The sequence below is a fragment of the Balaenoptera borealis genome (genome assembly GCF_965194805.1).
Source record: "Balaenoptera borealis genome assembly, chromosome: 15".
Classification (NCBI taxonomy): Eukaryota; Metazoa; Chordata; class Mammalia; order Artiodactyla; family Balaenopteridae; genus Balaenoptera; species Balaenoptera borealis.
In genome coordinates this window covers 53,488,862-53,508,435 of record NC_138871.1, presented here as the reverse complement: position 1 = coordinate 53,508,435, position 19,574 = coordinate 53,488,862, and the positions used below count along the sequence as shown (strand labels likewise).

General features: G+C 48.8%; 2 protein-coding genes across 3 annotated transcripts in view; one reads left to right on the top strand and one right to left on the bottom strand.

Moving 5' to 3' along the window:
• Positions 1-19,574, bottom strand: part of ATP6V1E2 (ATPase H+ transporting V1 subunit E2) — a 454,269-nt gene that overhangs the window by 261,672 nt on the left and 173,023 nt on the right. The window lies entirely within an intron of this gene.
• Positions 1-19,574, top strand: part of EPAS1 (endothelial PAS domain protein 1) — an 89,392-nt gene that overhangs the window by 37,247 nt on the left and 32,571 nt on the right. For both annotated transcript variants that reach the window (XM_082358061.1, XM_082358062.1), the window contains exon 2: positions 11,533-11,723. In XM_082358061.1, the coding sequence (XP_082214187.1) occupies positions 11,533-11,723 (191 nt within the window). The remainder of the gene's footprint in view (positions 1-11,532; positions 11,724-19,574) is intronic.

Below are 19,574 nucleotides of genomic sequence, written 5' to 3'. Positions count from 1 at the left end.
AAAATCTACAGAAGTGAAGTGAGTGAAGAACAACACAGGGCCGGATGGTGCAGCACAGAGTCTCTGAACTGGGATGCGGAGAGGTCAGCACAGGTGAGGCCTTCCTGGAGAAGACGGACGGTGGGAGGTCCTGGAAGATGAGTGCAGTTAGGCCGAGGGATGAAGATTGTGTCCTCCAGGAACGGTGTGGGGAGGGGAAGAGCGGGCGCTAGGTGTTAGCCACCAAGGGGACACTAAGCTGCTCCCCACTCCCTCTAGAGAAAGTGCTTGCCTCATGCTGGGAAATCCATTTTACATCTGGGGCAGGGCACTTTTTTCTTTATCCTTTTGCTGTGCAGTTTCTTTGTCAGTTCTCTTAGCTGAAGGCAGTGTTGTAGGAACAGGATGGCTGCATAGGCAGAATGGCTTGAGCCAAACCGTAGATTGTGCTGTTGGAAGCTTGTGGGATCCAGAGGAAGTAGGCTGCTGACGGATAGAAGCCTTAAGGAAAACCCTAAATCAGATCGGGTACCAGCTTGGGTGTGGGGAAACACCCTCACGCCCAGGGAAGTGGCACCAAGGAAAAGAGTCTAGTGAGAGTGAAACCTGTAGCCTGTGGTGTCTGTAGATGCTGAGAGCAAAGTAGGAACATTTTTCCTTTGTGAGACAGACATCTCCAAGCAGAGACAAATGATCCCGCTGGGCCTGGTTTGTTGTCATTGTGGGGCTGACCTAGGACAAGAGGGTGACCAGGATGTCCCCTCTGCTGCTTCCCAGACCAAGAGCTCATCAAATTAAGTATCCTTAGAGGGTTTCACCCCCGATACACCCGGCTCAGCTAAACCCTTTGAACTTGCGAGAGGGATCTGCTTATGGGCATGTTGGGGAAGGTTGCCTGATTGCCATCAAGAGTATAGGATTGGGCTTCCCTGGTGGTGCAGTGGTTGAGAATCCGCCTGCCAATGCAGGGGACACGGGTTCGAGCCCTGGTCTGGGAAGAGATCCCACATGCCGCGGAGCAACTAGGCCCGTGAGCCACAACTACTGAGCCTGCGTGTCTGGAGCCTGTGCTCCGCAACAAGAGAGGCCGCGACAGTGAGAGGCCCGCGCACCGCGATGAAGAGTGGCCCCCGCTTGCCGCAACTAGAGAAAGCCCTCGCACAGAAACGAAGACCCAACACAGCCAAAAATAGATAAATAAGTAAATAAATTAATTTTTTTTAAAAAGTATAAGATTTAGGGTCAAATGGTAGGTTTGAGTGCTAGCTCCATCACTGGGTGACACCAGGCATGTCACTAACATCCTTGGAGTCTGTTTCGTCATGTGTGAAATAGGGACGATACATGCCTACCTCCCCAGGTTGTTTCAGGATTCAGTCAGAGGCAGTGTGATGAGAGTTCTTTGTCAAACGACAAGCACTGCGTGTGGTTCTTTCTTAGCTGTAGCAGCAGCAGCCCTTCAGCATGCTGAGGTTAATTAGTCCCTCAGCTGGAGTCTGCACAGTGGAGGGGTTCGGGCAGTAGCGGGCATCAGAGGCCGGAGAGAACAGTGGGGAGCCAGGCAAATGCTCCTTGTGGACGCGCGCTTTCCTCCCCTCTTCATGGGGGGTCTTCTCTATCAGTAGACATGCTGAGATCGGGGTAGGTGGAAAGAAAACCTTATTTTTACACTGGGGCATGAGGTCCTGCTGACCAACAAGAGTGGCCATCTTCGCAGAACTGGATTCTCCAGGTTCAGTACAGTTGGTCATCTTTCTTCAGACGTTTTAACCTGGACACTGCGTGAGGGGAAGAGGAAGCCCGAGAGAGCTGGTCAGAGGGCAGGGAAAGTTGCTGAGACAGTATGCACACCCCGCTTTCCTTCCCCGGGTATCTCCCTCTGAAGCACTTCTCTGGGGCTCCACATTCAGTAATGGTGGCCATGATCCTGAAGATGCTGTTACCAAATTCATCTTCTCAACTTTCAGAGGCGATCACGGTGAGGAAGCCATGGGGAGCTGGCGGCAAGCTGGATATGTGTCATCTTGTGTTATAAAAATAAATTAAAAAGCAACACCTGATACAAAGGTAGTTATCATAGTGTTATTTATAACAGCTGGAAATTAGAAACCATTTCTGAACATCTGTCAAGCGCATTGCGATCCACCCATACAATATGATATTGCTGGCTGTTAGGAATATTTTTAAAGAGTTCTCTAAAATGTGATAAAATTTTAAGTAACAAGCATAAATCCAATGAGAGCTCAGTTTTTTTCTTTATACCTTTCTGTATTTTCAAAATTGCCTGCACTAAATATGCATTACCCTTATTCCACCAAAGCCTTTTTAAAAAGTGATATCTTAAACTAGGTTATGAGATGGTAATGCATAATGAAGGTCTATTTCCAACTGTGTGACACATCTAGTGCTGCTTGGCAATGGGCTCTCTGTTCACGTGTCCTTGAAAAAGTCAGAGCTCGGGGGTTTGGTTCCAGCTCCACACATTCCCATTACCTTTCTGAGCCTCAATTTTCCTCACCTCTAAAATGGGAATAACGGTACCTGCTCTTTGTATCCTACCGGGCGAGATTTACAGATTAACATATAAAGTGCTTTATAAGGTGTAATGAGTGATACAAATGTAAGGCCGTATTACTCATTAATATGTTGAGTAGAGAACCCCGCTAAGGTTTGGGCTTGGTGAAGCTAAGCATAGACACAGATCGTCACTGTCGCTCCTGTGCATGCACACTTTTCCCAGCTGGGCTGGAGACTGCACATGTCCTCAGATGACGTAAGGAGCTGGGTTATCTGGAGCCCCAGATGGGCTATACCTATGGGGCTGCTTGGTAATTGGGTCTGCTGCTCTCTTCCCCAAGGCTGCCTGGGGCCTAGAAGGCCACCAGATAAGCATCTCCAGTGGGCCCCGAGCAGATTTGACCATTAGAGGGCCGTGTTGGGTGGGCCTCAGACATTACTGTCAGCTCTGAATGCAGTCCAGGCCAGTCTTCAGGAGCACAGACGACCGGAGTGGGTCAGGGAGCTGGGGGCTTAGCCCCAGGGGAGGGGAGATGGGGAGGATGAGAAATGAGACACTTCCCAGGATTCCTCCTTCAGGGCAGGGCTGAGTGAAAATATCTGTTCTTGTTTTAGCCACTCCAGCCCTCACCTCTTCTTTGTATCCCTTCTTTTAGGGCTTTTGATACACTAGTCTGGAGTATTAGTCTTATCTCTCAGTTGGGCTGTGCTCTCTTTCAGGGCAGAGACCAGACCTCTCACAGAGGTATGCATATTGATGCCTTTCCCCCTTGTGGAGTTCTGTCTGATCTGCCCAGTTTCTCCTGAATTTGCTAATGTAATTTCTTCCATTTTGACTGGCTAACTTTGATGCCCTTTCCTCTCCTATATAATATATAATCTATATAATAGATTCCCCTACGCATCACTACTGTCTTCGGCAAACATCAGAATATCCCAGAAAGTTGGCCAACACCACCCTCTTTTAAAATATTTTGCCACTCCTTTGGAACTGCCTTCAGAGCCAAAGACCATTCTTCTTTTCAATACCTTCAATTGTGGCAAGGCCTTATCTTTGAGGGCATATTTTATTCTTTCAAACAACTGAGACCCATCCACAGCCAAGTCTGGTGACTAAAGGGGGTGGCTACACAGGATAATGTCTTTTGGGGTTTAAAATGATGTATGTTCTATGAAGTATTATGATTGATTTTTTGTGTGACTCTGAGGTTCTTTCTAAAGGACCTCCCAAAATACTTAGAGCAGTGGCCATTTCACCAGAATAAAGTTTGTACCTTCTCCCGAGGTGGCTATTTTGAGGGGTAGCTGCCTTTTATGTGGCCTCGATTCAAGTCTGTCTCCTTATTTTTACCTCCCTCTTTCTGTCAGTCATAGCCTCTGGGACAGTGATGGCCACATGAGCTCCTAGATAAATAACTGTTTGGTTTATGATGGTGACTCCAAATTTGCTGAGTGTGGACACAGTGCATGGTAGGGGGAGAGATGTGGTTAGGTTTAAGAAGTAGATCTGGGTTTCAGAACTCCAAAGACAGGTGATCACAGGCTCAGAAACCTTTTACTAAGCCCTCCAGGTGATTCTTCTGCAGGCTAAAGTTGAGATCCATTGCTCTGCAAAATTGGGACCAATACCACTGCATAATTTAAATAAGGATCAGATGAGAATGTTTATGAACTGCACCTAGCCCCAGTGCTCAGTAAATATCAGTTTCCTTTTCCTTCCACCAAAAAAAACAAAACAAAACAACACAACACACACAAAAAACAGCCTTTTTATTTCAAAGCTGACTGCTTTGCAACAGTGGTTCCCAGCCCCGGCTGCACAGGAGAATCACATGGGAAGCTTCAAAACCCCTTAATAGGCTGCACCGCAGGCCTATTAAATAGGACTCTCTGGGGGTAGGTGTAGGACCCAGGCATCAGTTTTTTGAGGCTTCTCTGATGATTGCTGTGAGCAGCCAAGATTGAGAAGCACCAGCTTTGGTTCTGCTCTAATTTATTTATTTACTTAAATTTATTTTATTTATTTATTTATTTTGACTGTGTTGGGTCTTCGTTGCTGTGCACAGGCTTTCTCTAGTTGCGGCGAGCGGGGGCTACTCCTCGTTGCGGTGTGTGGGCTTCTCATTGTGGTGGCTTCTCTCGTTGCGGAGCACGGGCTCTAGGCACACGGGCTTCAGTAGTTGTGGCCCGCAGGCTCTAGAGCACAGGCTCAGTAGCTGTGGCGCACACGGGCTTAGTTGCTCCACGACATGTGGGATCTTCCCAGACCAGGGCTCGAATCTGCGTCCCCTGCGTTGGCAGGTGGATTCTTTTTTTTTTTTAATTTTATAGCTACTTTATTTTTATTTATTTATTATTTATTTTTGGCTGTGTTGGGTCTTCGGTTCGTGCGAGGGCTTTCTCTAGTTGCGGCAAGCGGGGACCACTCTTCATCGCGGTGCGGGGACCGCTCTTCATCGCGGTGCGCGGGCCTTTCACTATCGCGGCCCCGCCCGTTGCGGGGCACAGGCTCCAGACGTGCAGGCTCAGCAGTTGTGGCTCACGGGCCCAGCCGCTCCGCGGCACGTGGGATCTTCCCAGACCAGGGCTCGAACCCGTGTCCCCTGCATTAGCAGGCAGACTCTCAACCACTGCGCCACCAGGGAAGCCCGGCAGGTGGATTCTTAACCACTGCGCCACCAGGGAAGTCCTGTTCTTCTCTAATTTAATCCATGAAGCAATCAACCCCTAGGTGTAGGGCAGCCCCTCGTCCTGATATCTGGGACCTGAAGCTGGCACGTTCTGTCCTTCAGGCAGCCCTCGTGCAGCAGTGGCACAGCCTCAGTGAAGGGTCACAAAAGCCCCCTCCCCATTGCATTTGACCTTCATTTCGTCCATTTACAGTCTTCTGCGAATTGGCACCAGCTTAGAATTTCACCACCAGCCAATAGACTGATCCAAGGTGGCTTAATTAGCTTCAGTCTTTCTCCTTAACCTGCTGAAATCCATTCTGCTTCTAAGCCTTCGAACCTTATAGGGAACAGGTGTATTGTTTTGATACCCTGATGGCCCATAGGCATTAGGCATGAGAGCCCTAATCACGCAAAAGATCAGGAGACTATGGCTAATTAAGCAAGCGACCCCATTGGGGCAGTGGGTGACATCTTGGGGGCCGCAAGCCAGGCTGGCCAAGAGCTGATAATGGTTCCATTACTGACTTTAGTAGGGATCCCTAAGCCAGGCTAAGAGCAATAACCCCAAAGTTAAGGAGAAAATTTTAAGATAATGAAGCTCTGGGCAAAGCGGTTTTTCCCTGGTTGAGTTATAGCATGTGCATGCTGAAGCTTTAGGACCGTCAGTTTTGTCTTATCTTTTGATTGGCTGCCTGGTCCCTAAGTGGTTTTTTCCCTTAGTTGGGATCAAGTGTTTCAGAATTTGAGTTTTTAACTTGGGGAGAATACGTATAAATTTGTGTATATGAAATGTCCCCCTAAAATGAGAGAGACCGCTTGTTCTCCACCTGTAGCTTGGAGAGAGACATTCACGCAGGCTGGACCTGCAGCTTTTATGGGGCACTGTGGAGTCACTTTGGATGGCACTGCACCACACGCCCAGCCTTGCGTGACACAGACTGCATCCTGCACCGATTCCCCTTCTTCCTACTCGCACTCCATTTGAGCTCGGGTATTGGTTCTTAATCCTACACGTAAGGTTCCAGGTCTTTTTCCGAGGTGAGTGGGTGCTCACCTAAGGGCAGCATCTCCCCCCCCACCCCACCATGGAGTCTTTATGTCACTGGATCTTTTCCAAATCGTCACCCTTCTCTTCTTCCTGTAGTATACATGGACATCCAGTTGGTGGGAAGGTATCTAACACAGCCTGGTCCATGTTGAAGGTAGACAATAAATAGCAATTCCCTTGCTGCCAGGGGAAAACCTTTGATCTTGGACCCAGAAGAACTAGGTTTGAGACAATGTCTTTTAGCAAGTCACTCTACCTCTCTAAATCTCCACTTCTTCATCTATTAAATGGGGATAGGAGTTTCTATCTCTCAGGGGTTTTGTGAGACTCACATGAGATAAAGTGTAAAAAATGTGCTTTCTGCACCCCTCAAACACTGTAAGGTATTGCCACTTGTCCTTCTAGGATAAGCTGGACTCCTGCCTCACTGGATAGCCTGCCCTGACCTTGTTTGCTGACATCAGCTTGTTTCTTATCTTAACCACCTATCGTGCTTATTGCCTGTGTTTATTTCTCTGGTTCATGGGCATGTTTCAAGTTGTTGGCTCCCCAAACAGACTGTGTACTCCTCGAGAACAAGGAACGTGCACCTCCTCCACAAGGTCCAGAACGGAGCTCAGTAAACACTTCTGGGTCCACACAAGACACAGTCAACCAGGGCCACGTTCATGTGGTGTGTTCCGTATACCACGTATTGTGCAGGAACCCCCTGTGGTCTCAGGAGGACCACCAAGAAAGACAGGAGCAGGGACTTTGTAGAAAGAGCAATTGGAATAAGAAATACATTTCTGAGTCTTTCCTGATGATCCAGAAAACTTAGATAAAATATCTTTTTACAAAAAACCAGAGAATTCTAATATGCCATGTCTAGAATTATCATTAAAAAAAAAATTCTGGTCTATTGCAGTGAATTCTAACACCCATCTAGGGAGAGAAAATAAGGCACAATTACTTTAGGAAATGAAGCCTCATTGACCTAAGAAGGGTCAGCTGCATTACCCAACAAACTGATCAAAATCAGCCTGACCAACAAATACACCTGCAGCCCTGAGACAGCATTGACTTGGCAATGAGCAGCTGTAGGGCCAAAGTCTGACTGTGACTAATGCTCAGATTAGCCTGGCAGTGGGATCATTACTATCTGTCTTGAGGGTTTCATTGGTGGAGAGCTTTCTAGTACTTCCAACCCTTCTACCCTCATCTCGTTTGATCCTGACAAAGAAGACACGAGATGGCTCCCATTTCAGAGATGAGGCAATCAGGGCACCGAGAATGCATTTTCTTGTTCAACATCAGATAGCTGGATAGTGTGTGGCCAGCATGTTAAAACACCAGTCCTCCTAACTTCCCGTCCCCTGATCCGTTGGCTTGAGAGGCCCAACCTGTGGTAGATGGGGTGAGGAAGTCAACTGGGTGCATCAGTTAGGCCAAGGCAGGTCTCACCTTTACACTTAGCATTAATTATTCTTGTTCTTCCATGTTGCTAATTCAATATGGCAGCATTACACATGTTTGTCTGTTCTTCCCAGAGTCAACGTTAGACAGATATCTCTGGGCTGTGTCAAGGTTAACTAGATAATCCAATTAAAGTCACGCTGGTCCCAGAGCACAACTGCAAAAACAAGGTAGCTAAAGTGGAGCTCAGACTTTTAAACCAAGAGACTGCATGAGATTCTCAACCTTTCTTTTTCTAAATGTTAAAATGTTGCTGTTTCTTTATTTCTTGCTAAAGCCACTATCTCCTACTGTTAAGCAGTAGAAAGAGTATGTATTGGCCTGAGAAGAGATGGGTTCTAGCCCTAGCTCTGCCACTAATTAGCAGAACTGCCCTAAGTAAGTAAATTAACCTGGTCGGGCCTCAGTTTCCAGATCTGTGAAATGGGGACAACAGCAGTGCCTGCCTTGCCCATCTCATATGCAGGGGGTGAGGATGGAATTAGACAGGGAGGCACCCACGTGTCTCAGGACTTCTAAGTGTCTGCTCACTGACTGTACACCCTCCAAGAGCTTACGTAGGCACTTGCTTTGTGACCTTGAGAAGTTACGGATGATGTCTGAGCCTCAGTTCCCACGTGTGTAAATGTGCTCACAATACCTACCATAATTGTGTTGTTAAGAGGATTATAATGAGGTAATATACGTAAGGTTCTCGGTGCAGCACCCGACACAAAAGTGGGTGTCAATAAACATTTGTGTGGCCAAGGGAACGTAGTAGGAGCCAAATCTCAAAGGCCATTGGCAGACAGAGCACCGACTCCAGACGGCCTTTTCCTTCCCTGGCTCTTCCTCTCTGTCTGCTCTTCCACTTCAAAGAAGGGGCAATGGCAAAGGGAAGCGCTGTGCATGCAGTCATTGATGTAAATGTCACATCGATGTAAATGTGCTGGTATCTCTTTCACCCAGGCGGCCTTCTCTAGAGGCCCCTAACGGCTGGTCACGCGTTCATGATGCTTCTGTTGGGGAGCACGACGGTTGTGCTGGAGAGTGGAATCCAGTGTCCTAAAGACGCTGGCTCTCATGACACGCAGGTGTGATGGGTACAGTTGTAGCATCCTGTCCCCTTCCCACCCTCCCTTCCTGGGCCAGGATGCGTGCAAACCTCGAACAACTGCTTTCGCTCCACAATCAGAGGTCAGGATTAAAATGCAAATGAGAGGGACTAGTATACAAACTGCCACTACAGGCCGGAGCAAGAGCAGAATGATCCTAAGGGCAGGTTCTGAAGGCGTGGGGTGCAGGGACGAGAGTTCTGAGGGCTGGAAGTCAGGCGCAGAGGAGGAAACGGGAGTTGGGTAAAGGAAACAGAAAAGGCAGATAGGACAAGAAAAACAATTTCACTCATTTCACAATTTTTCTGAAGGTTCTTCCTGACCATCAACAGCTGTTGGAGTTTCCTCCTGCAGTCTGAGTCTATGATGCTTGATCCATCCAAGGAGCTGGTTGTTATGTTTTTCTAAAATGAAGCATGTGGTAAAGTCAAAACAGTGCCTCTGCCCCACATCTTGGCGGTTTGAGAGGCGGCGTGTCAACATTCCGGGAATCCCAAAATACTGAATTTTCAGTCCAGATAACAGGCTGCAAAGCCAAACAAAAGGAGAAGCAGCCCCTGGTTTTGGAAGTCTCAGGAGAGAGGATAGACAGAGCAAGCTGGAGCGGGTTGGGTGAGGCCTTGAGAGCCGTGAACTGCATTGGACACCTTTTTAAAAAAAGAAAGACAAACTTGTTTATTAAACAAGCAATATAGATTTTTTTTTATAGAAACATAAGAAAATACAGAGAAGCACTAAGAAAAAAATTCCTCCTAACCTCACTGACCTGACACTAACATTTTTGAGGCTGGGGAGGCAGGACATCATTGATGGAGAAGAGCTTGGATTCTGGGGCCCAGCTGCCCGGTGCAAAGCCCCACTTCCCCATTTACCTGCGGAGAGGCTGCAGGTGAATTACAGCAGTCTCCCCTTATCCACAGTTTCACTTTCTATGGTTTCAGTTCCCCACAGGCAACCCCAGTCTGAATATATTAAATGGAAAATTCTAGAAATAAGCAATTCATAGGTTTTAAGTCTCATGCCATTCTGAATAACATGATGAGGTGTCCCAACATCCCATTCAGGACATGAATCATCCCTTTGTCCAGCGTATTTGTGCTGTATACACTACCTGCCCATTAGTAAAGGAAAAAACATAGTACAGGTAGGGTTCGGTAGTATCCACGGGGTCAGGCAATCCACTGGGAGGCTTGGAATGAATCCCCCGTGGATAAAGGGGGACTACTGTACTTAGTCTCTATGGACCCGTTTCCTCATCTGTAAATTAGGGGTAATAATAACAACTACTTCCAAGGGTAGTTGTGAGAATTAAAGAAGCCAGTGCAGTAGTGCTTAAGACAGTCCCTGGAACATAATAAGTACCATATACATGATAGCTGTAAGAATAACAGTTATTTATTATATTTCTAGACTTTTTCCTATATAAGTGTTATGTATAATACATTTCCATGAAAATAGGATTATACTGTACTCTTTTGTAACATTTTTACTCTCATGATTATCTTTTCATGAATATATTTGTTATTGATATTAGCTAACATTGACTGCTTAGCATTGGGATAGGCCTGGCACTAAAGACTTTACAGAAGTTGAGGGCTTCCCTGGTGGCGCAGTGGTTAAGAATCCACCTGCCAATGCAGGGGGCACGGGCTTGAGCCCTGGTCTGGGAAGATTCCACATGCCGCAGCGCAACTAAACCCGTGCACAACTACTGAGCTTGCGCTCTAGAGCCCGCGAGCCACAACTACTGAGCCTGCGTGCCACAACTACTGAAGCCCACGCACCTAGAGCCCGTGTTCCACCAACAAGAGAAGCCACCGCAATGAGAAGCCGCGCACCGCAACGAAGAGTAGCCCCCGCTCGCCGCAACTAGAGAAAGCCCGCATGCAGCAACGAAGACCCAACACAGCCAAAAATAAATACATGAAAAACAAATAAATTTATATTAAAAAAAAGATTTTACTGAAGTTATCATATTCAATCCTCACATTAACTCTGTGGGGCAAGTACTGTATTACCACTTTACAGATGAGAAAACTGAGGCTAATCAGGTTAAATAATATAAACGTACAGAGCTGGCGAGTGGCCCTCTGTCCTGCAAGGAGAAGGAAGATGAGGCCTGCTGGTAGCCTGTCCTGGCAGGATTAAAGAGGAATCGTGTTTGTGCTCAGTCCTTTTTAACCCTCAGCAGGTGTGCACGTCGGGACATCAGACTGACAGGTGTCTGGCTGACGGTTCTTGGGCTCTAGTGGCATTTTCGATTTTTACGGTGGAAATCACTCTCTGATACGAAATGGGATCTAAGGTCCAGTACTGGGCTTCATTGTCTCTAAGAGCATTTTATCCAGCAGCAGATCTTCATCTTGTTCTCCAGAGGCTTTGACACAGCCATCTGGGCCCTGGCCACAGCTTCCTCACCCTTCCCTCTCCGTCCCTGGGCATTCACCTCAGTCCCCAGATAGCCCTGGACCAGGTCCCAGGCATTGCCAGTGGATTGATTCAATCGGCAAGGCTTTGCTCAAACCCCACCCGTGTGAAGCCCTGTTGTGGTCTCCACGGCACGCAGGAGGGGAAGGCGGCTGAGAAGACACAAGACGCGTGAAGGCAGAGCTGACTCCCCGCGGCTCCGGTGACTGGCCTGAGCCCGCGGCAGCTCATCGGGAGGGTCTGGCTGTGCCGTGGGTGGGGAGTCCCGGGGATGTCGTGACCAGGGGTGTGATGGGATGACAGTGACGTGCCAGAGACTAACCCCTGCCTCTTGATGTAGGAGCAGCTCGGAGAGGAGGAAGGAGAAGTCCCGAGATGCTGCCAGGTGCCGGCGGAGCAAGGAGACGGAGGTCTTCTACGAGCTGGCCCACGAGCTGCCCCTGCCTCACAGCGTGAGCTCCCACCTGGACAAGGCCTCCATCATGCGGCTGGCCATCAGCTTCCTGCGTACACACAAGCTCCTGTCCTCAGGTGAGGCTGCGGCCCCCGGGCCCCTTCCCCACGTGTCCTCGCACGCAGGAGGCGCCACTGGGCCAGAGTTGGAAGGCCACTGGCACAGAGGGAAGGTCTTCCTCCCCAGGAACGCCCACTCTGCAAACCTTCCACCCATAGAAACGCCGTCATTGGCGCTTTGTTCTCTTTCGTTGAACGTCTTTCCAGCAGTGGCCTTTGCAGTGAATACAGCCATGGGCTGAAGAGCAAGGGCAGGACCAGGGGAGTGCTTGGAAGCTGAGGGGACAGAGAGGGCTGGGAGAATGAGAGCAGCTTTTGCTGGCTCCCCAGTTCCCGTGCTCTGGCTGTCAGACCCACACTCCAGTCTAGGGTGAAGGAATCCTTAGGAAGCATCTTAGTGCTTATCCGCCGGCCACTTTCTCCAAAAGCAGAGATGTGCCCATAGGATCTTTCCCTCTTACTAGCCAGGATGCCAGGCAAAGTATTCAGTGTTTCTGCTCTTAGTTTCCTCATCTGTTAAAAGGGGTTAAAATGCTTACTGCATGGGGTGTCTTTAAGCATTAACTGAGAGAACGTCTGTAAAGCACCAGACCCAGCCACGCTACTCACACCGGGGAGCCCCTGACAGGTAATAGTCTCCCCTCAGGACCAACTAATTCTCACCTCCCCTGATAACCTCTGCAAGTCTCAAGTTCACAAAACTTTTTTTTCCCCTCAGAGTTCACCTTCTTCAAAATACCATTTCCTGTTAGTCCTGACCAGAAAGAGGTGGCCTGGGGATTCTGCCAGTGTCAGATCTGATGCGACAGTCCCCTCTAGTCTGCCAGTTTCTCAACAAAACCAGGCAGCGGGCAGTGCCCCTCCGCACCCCACCTGGCTGTGGCACTGCAGGTGGCAGCATCCAAGGTGGTGAGCGGAGGAGGGAGGGCAAGGGAAGGTTCTCTTGTGCTGGCTTTTCAGTGTTCCTGAGTGAGCCGTGTGCCTTGGAGTGCGGTTGACTCTGCCATCCTGTTATGAAGTGGCTATTCTGGGAAAGAAACCCAGAGCAGAGGGAATCCAGTGTGAGGCGGGGAGGCCAGACCGGCATGTGCTATTCTGGGCCCTGGAGCACAGGAAGGATATGGGGGGAAGACTTTCAGAAAGTAGGATGACAGCTCAGTGGGTCCAAGGGTTGGAGGGCTAACCCTGGACTGCAAATCTAAAGAGTCTCAAGAAAGAGCAGACAGGAGGGAGAGAACCCAGGGCGAAGACTTGCTCTATCAATACTTTGAAAGAAACAGTGCAAGGCAATGGCAGACTTGTCATCCTAGATGCTACAGGAAGAGGGAACTATGGGCTGAAGTATAAGAAAGGCTTGGAGATGCCATCGCAGGACACGTGTGTACTTCTTTCCTTTAAAGAAGCTTGTCCTCCAGGACAGGTGAGGGCAGTGTCCGGTAGTGTTGGAATCATCTTTACATCTGCACAGAGTAGGGAGTGGAGGACTTAATGACTAGATGGAGACCCCTTCCCCACACCCAGAAGCATCTCACCTTCCGTGTTACAATACTTGGGATTCTACTCTTAGACACTGATTTCTTTGGGTTCGTCGCTGCTTCCTTCCACCATCACCACCCCTGTTCCTCCACCAGCAGGGAGCCCCGAAAGGAGTAATACATCAATCCTGGGACATCTCTCTGATTGAATTTGGACTTGTAGGATGTTTCCCCTCATTTCACAGATGATGAGAAGTGAGGCACAGCAAAGTTAAGGTTGCTCCAAGTCACACATTTAGCACCTGGAGTTCAAGTCCTTTTGAATCCATGGGAAGAGAGACATGGAGGGCAGGAGCATTCTGCAAACCTGGTCAGGCAAAGATGTCGATGAGGGCTGAGGACTGGGGGAAGGGGAGGGTTCTCCCTTGGAGGAGGAACCAAAGTTAAACAGAGTCACCAGGGGCTAGCCCTGAGCATTGGGGTCTGCAGGATGTCCTCACACACTCAGTGACTGTTTCTACCCTTGCTCTTGGTGCACGGCCTTGGTTTCCGAGCTCTCCCATGCATAACCGTCCCCCTCAGTGGTTCAGGGTTGGCTTGGACAGGATACATATTGGAGGCTCTGAGCACATCTGCCTGCATGTGTGCTGGCGTGAACCCCTTGTGTGCCAGATATGCCCAGGGAGATAGGACCAGAGTGGCCACAGTGAGACATCAACATGTCCCCTCCCAGGGCGGTTGCAAGTATGGGAGCAAAGTGCCTGTGCTCTGGCTGGGCTTGGCCCTGGACTGACCAGAGCCCTCAGTGTGTCACTTCTGGTCCTCTCGGTCCCAGGGAAAGAAATGACAGAAAAGGATAAAAAGTGTCCACATTTGGCCATCTGGTCCAGGCGTCCTTGAAGGAGCAGTTCTCATAAAACATGCTTCACCTGGGGGAGGAGGAGATGGATGGCTTTCTGTACCTTCTCTTCCAGGCTGCTGCCACACATTCTTTAGACCAATTGTTGTTATCGTTTTTAGGAATTGTATGCGAGACAGGATCTTGTTCTTTTTAAATCACATTTTGCTTCTTCAAAACATGCAATGCAGAGAAAAGGAGTTCAGGATTTGTGGACAGTTGGACCTGCCCTGGAACCTCAGTCAGGCTGCCTTCCTTCTCTGCAGCCTTGTGAAAACCTCTTGACTACCTCTGAGCTTTACTTTCTCATCTGCACAAAGAGGATACCAGTACTTACTGTGGACATTGGATATGAAAGCCCTTTTCCTCTTGCCTGCCACATATGGGCTCTCAGTAAGTTATAACTTAAGAGATAAAACTTACTATGAACAAGCAAATTGATTTATAATAAGAGTAGTCTTCTGGAAAAAATGACGTAAATGAAAACCCAGTGTAAACCCTTACTGTCCTCTTACCACCTTCTAGCAATTTCTAGCAAAATGCAGAGTTGCCAAGCTTTCCCAAGTCAAAACAAACCACAGATCCATTATTGAAGCATTTCTAACAAAGGTGAGTGCCGATGTTGGCTCACTTTATGATAGGAAATAGCTGGTTGCATACCTCAGAGTTCAAAAGGCTAAAAAAGACCAGGTTTTGCTTTAGAAAAGTTTCTTCTTTACTTAGTAACACGTTTCCCTTTGATTTTCACAGTAGGCTGTTCTGTGTGGGAATGTTGGAGAGGAAACCTCAACGCTGAGAAATTCAGGCTGGGAGTCTGGGCGGCCGATTGAGATTTGTATCACAGGAAGCAAACTGAAACAATAGCTTTATGATATTAGCTTCCACGCTGGGCCGAGAACAGAACACACTCTGACGGGAACATCAGTGGAAATACCACTTGATTGTCTTAAATCCTCTTTCAAGAGGAGCTCCGCAAACTGTAACCAGATGAGGTTCACTCCTGCATTCGGACGGCCTTAAACACTGGTAGATGTGCAGAGTTGGCTTTTCACTATAAAATTGATTTTTGGCTTCCCCCATACTCATATGAGGTAAAATCAAATTCATTTTACATGAGAGCTAGAGGTCAATGTGCAGCAAGCTTTCTAAGACAAATGTCAGGTTTATTATTAATTCATTGGCATTTGCTTAGTGAAGACATCAGTCTTAATAAGAGATTATGATTTCCTCGTCTCTAGACTACTAAGGGAAAGACATTAAAATGTGGGACAAGTGATTTTAGTTTTCTGCCGTGACCTTTTCATGCAGGAAAGAGTGAGACCAGAGGGAAAATTGTGGAGGCAGATATGGTTTCTGGTGCCCTGTTAGGTCCCCCGTTCGGACTTCTTTTCCCAGGCTTTCACCTCTACTTTTTTTTTTTTTTTTTTACTGTCTCACCCCCTTGCCCCACTCATCCTCCAAACCAAGGCCTTTTTCTGTCCTGTTTGGTGAAGAGCTGAGAGGCTGATTCATGCTAGGATGTTAATGGCTGAGAGCAGCTAATCGTACAATCTCTTCTAGAGATGCTTTGTTCAGATCATTTCCTTAACTTAAACCAAAAAAGTCTGGTCAATCAGCAGGTGTGTACTGACCCCAGCCCAGCGCGACATCTTATGAAGGGTAACACAGAGAGGGTGAGATAGGATAGTAAGTTATGCACAGAATAAAGAAATGAATTTCTAATGGTGGACTTTCAAAGCCCTTTGGGAGGCCTGCAAAGTCAGATAAAACACAGTGCCTTCTGCCAAAGATGTGAGGGTAGCCCAGGCCTACTACCAGGCAATGGTGGAGTTTAAAGGTGGGGCTAATGACCCAGCAAGTGATTCAAAAATAATTTCCTCATGGCTTGACTGGGTCTGCTTTTGCAGTCAGCACACCCAGGGCCGGGTGTAGTTGTGGGTCTGTGGGCCAGAGGGAAGAATTGGTGTAAAAGGAAAGCCCTTTCGTTGATAACTACCCAGGGACACATCTGCACAGCACATCTGCACCAGGAGGATCACATCAGGGTGGTTCGAAGACCAGTCAAAACACTCCTGGAACTTCTCAGACTAGGAACAGAGGTAAAATAACCCTGGTGGAATAAAAATGCACCCTGACCAGCAGCCCTGGGATGATCTGGTCCCAGAGGCCCAGTCAGGAGCGTTTGCCCTGCCACCCTGCCCGCTCGCCCCAGACGCCCAGCTCCTGCTGCCCCTCGGGTCCCGTCCCCCTTCCACCCCCCGCGTGGTGCTGCCTGAAGGAAATGCGCGGTGCTCCGGAAAAAGTGCTCCGAAACCTCAGCCCGCGCATATCCTGGCTGTGGGGAGTCATCAAAGCCTGTTTACCGGGGCTATTTTTAGCATTAAAGAACCTTGTTGTGCTCTTGGGCCCAGCATGCTGCATCTCTGCAGAGTGCCTCTGATCTGCATGACCCACCTCTCTTCTTTGGGGTCAGACCCTGAAGGGTCCTGGGAAGCAAGTAACTGAGACCTGGAGCCCAAAGCAATTTAAAGACCCTGCTGAGGGTTTATGGAGCACCTACTGTGGGTCCCTCTTTATTCGGCACCAAGGGTTTCTTCTGGATTGTTGTGCAGCCTTACGGCGGTTTATCTTTCTCTTCCCCACCAGTCTGTAGATTCCTTGAGGGAAAGGATGCTCTTAACACCTGACTTTCCCTAGGACAGGACTGAGCATCTAGTAAGCGTCACCTGTTGACAGATGACCTGACTGATTTCCTGCTTCGTGCCCAGCATGGGGCAGACATGTAGCAGGAGCGCAATATCTACGTAGTGAGTGAGGGAATTTTCTGTGTGCTTAGCACTGAGTCAGAGATTAATGATCCAATCAGAAGATATGCTCCCGAGAAAGAGCAGGGGAAAAGGTAGAGCCGTCTTCAGCCGGATGATGTGCCTGAGCCCCTGGCCCCTCCGGTGAAGGGCTGCATCTGGCCCCGCAGTTTCCACCCTCAGCTCCAAGCTGACAGCATGCTGGCCAGGTTCCGTCCGAAGCCCCCAGGAGGATAGGCAGGTGCTGCGAGAGCACAGCCTTCCACAGAGGAAAGAGGCCTTGCTGTCCCAGGGTTCCTGGGGGCCGGCCTGCTGGCTTCCTGGCCCCCCAGCCGTTGTGACTTCAGTTCCAAGCTGTTCTGTTTCCATTCGTGGGCCCTGTGCACCCCTCTCCCTCCCTCCTGGAGGCCAGCTGGCCAGCTGCTACAGCCAATTTCGCCACCTCCTGGAAGCAAGTGTACTGGGCACGGATGGAAACCAGTTTGGCTGTGGCGGAACTGTTAAAAAACAGGAAATTTTAAGCAGAACTATTTCCTCTGGGCCTAGTTAACCCAAATAGGGTTGTCTTGGGATTACTCCAGATTTTGAAGTCAGTGTTGCCACCGAGATCAAAGACATTGAAGAGAAGAAAATCTCAATAGGCCAGAAATCACAGGGCTGGCCTCTGCTGCCTGGAGAAGGTGCTCACCTCTCTGGTGTGATTTTTAACAGTGCTGAAAACCTCTCCTCACCCATCCCCCAAATAGGTCACCACCTGCCAAACTTGGTTGGTTTTCCCGGCATTAGGGTCACTCGTAGGACCTTGAGTTAAGGCAGTGATTCTCCACCTGTGGTCTTAGGGCCACCAGCATCCACATCACGTGAGAACTTGTTAGAAAAGCACATTCTCAGCCCCCAACCTGAGACCTACTGACTCAGGAACTCTGGACAGGGGGCACATCCAGGGTGGGCTCCATGACTCTGTGTGACCTGTGCGGTCCCGCACAGAAGGGCCCTGGGCATGGTTTAGTGTTTCAACAAGAGGCCCCACAGTCTTACTTTGCACTGGGCTTGGAAATCCTTGTTTTAGCAAGTTTTCTTGGTGGTTCTGGTACACGCTCCAATTTGAAAGCACTGAGTCAAGTCATGGTCTCTCCTGAAGCCCTTGTTTAAATATAGGTGTTAACCCAGAGCGCAAACATTGGCCGAGGCACCACCCACACCTGGAACTTTGGTTCACTATCATCAGTTCAGCTAACCAGTTAATTGGCAGGCACCCGAAGCAGGGATCAAGTGTGGGTATGTGTGTGGTAAAAAGGCCATTCCCAGACTGTCTCCCCTCCCATAGGCTAGCCACCTGAATCAGGTTATGAAGAGGAAAGAATGTCCCTCATTTCATTCTACCATTTTAGCAAAACAGAGGGACGTCACTAGGCTACTACTCTGTACGGCCCAACTCTTGGCTCTAAAGGCTGGCCTGTCCCTAGGCAGCATCAGTGACCTCGGCACATTCACTGATCCTGTGTCCTGAAGGTGGATGGTCCACAGTGGTGCCACTGAGGCCCCTTGGTAGGAACATCTCCTAGTTTGGATTTGTTCTTCTTGAGGAATAACAGCATATGGCCCAGAACTTAAATTTAGGAGCTCAGGGGGAAAGAGAAAAGAGAACCAAATAAATCCAGTGCCCTTGCAGAAAGGCCCTTGAACCTCATTTCACAGCATCCATGTGTCCCTTGCCAAGTGGCCCATAAATGCATTGCATTTTACATTCCCTAGAACAGTCTCAATTTGAAAGACTCCTTTTTTAGTTAAGTGAATGTTAACTTTTATAAGTGACAAATTATTCTCTAATCCTCTTGTTCTGTAGATTAAGGGAGGCATACTTGGCTTGATGTTTGTACTGGATGAATACAAATTTGTATTAAGTAAATGTATATTTGGAGTTAAATAATGAGCTAGGAGAAGCAGGGCTGAAATAAAGTCTGTGGTCTGAGCCATAACAGCCAAGGGTCTGGGGCCTGAGAGCTTTATTTGTTGGGACAAGAGCTGAGTCTACCTTTTGCAAATAGCAGAGGTATACTTCATAGGCCAGGGCTCCTCAAAGTGGTTGGCTGGGGAGTGGATGCCTTCCCAGGTTGCCCCTGGCAACCACCTCTGCAGCCTGCCACTAGCACAGCAGCCTCCTCATGTGGCTTCACGCCTCTGGTCCTCACTCCAAACCGCCTTGCACGCCATTGCCAGATGAATCTCCCCAAAGCAGTGGTCTGAGATGCCACTGCTCCAGGCCACTGGACCCACCTCATGAGGCCAGTCGATAAGTCTGGGAAATGGACCCTCCTCTTCAGCCAGGTGGACCTGTTCTCCGTCCCTGGAGGGAGCTTTCTCCGGGCTCTGCCACCTCCATGCTTTCCAGTGTCGGCCCAACCCACTAGGCCCAGAAAGCCCTTCTTTCATTTAACAGAGTGAGAGCCCTGTTTTTCATGAGTGTCTTCAAATGCCCTTCTTTAAACAGTTGTCTCTGACCACCCCAGAGCGACCCCCTCTTCCTATGAACCCTTCAGCACTTACTGTCTATATGCCTCTTGGGTGCCCAGTTCTGTCAACCTGAATTTTTTACTTAGATTTGTGTCTCTGTGTGCCACGCAGCCCCCGTCCAGGTTTTGAGCAATCTGAAGGCAGTGACAGTGTCATAGAGGGGCAGAAGGGAGAGAGA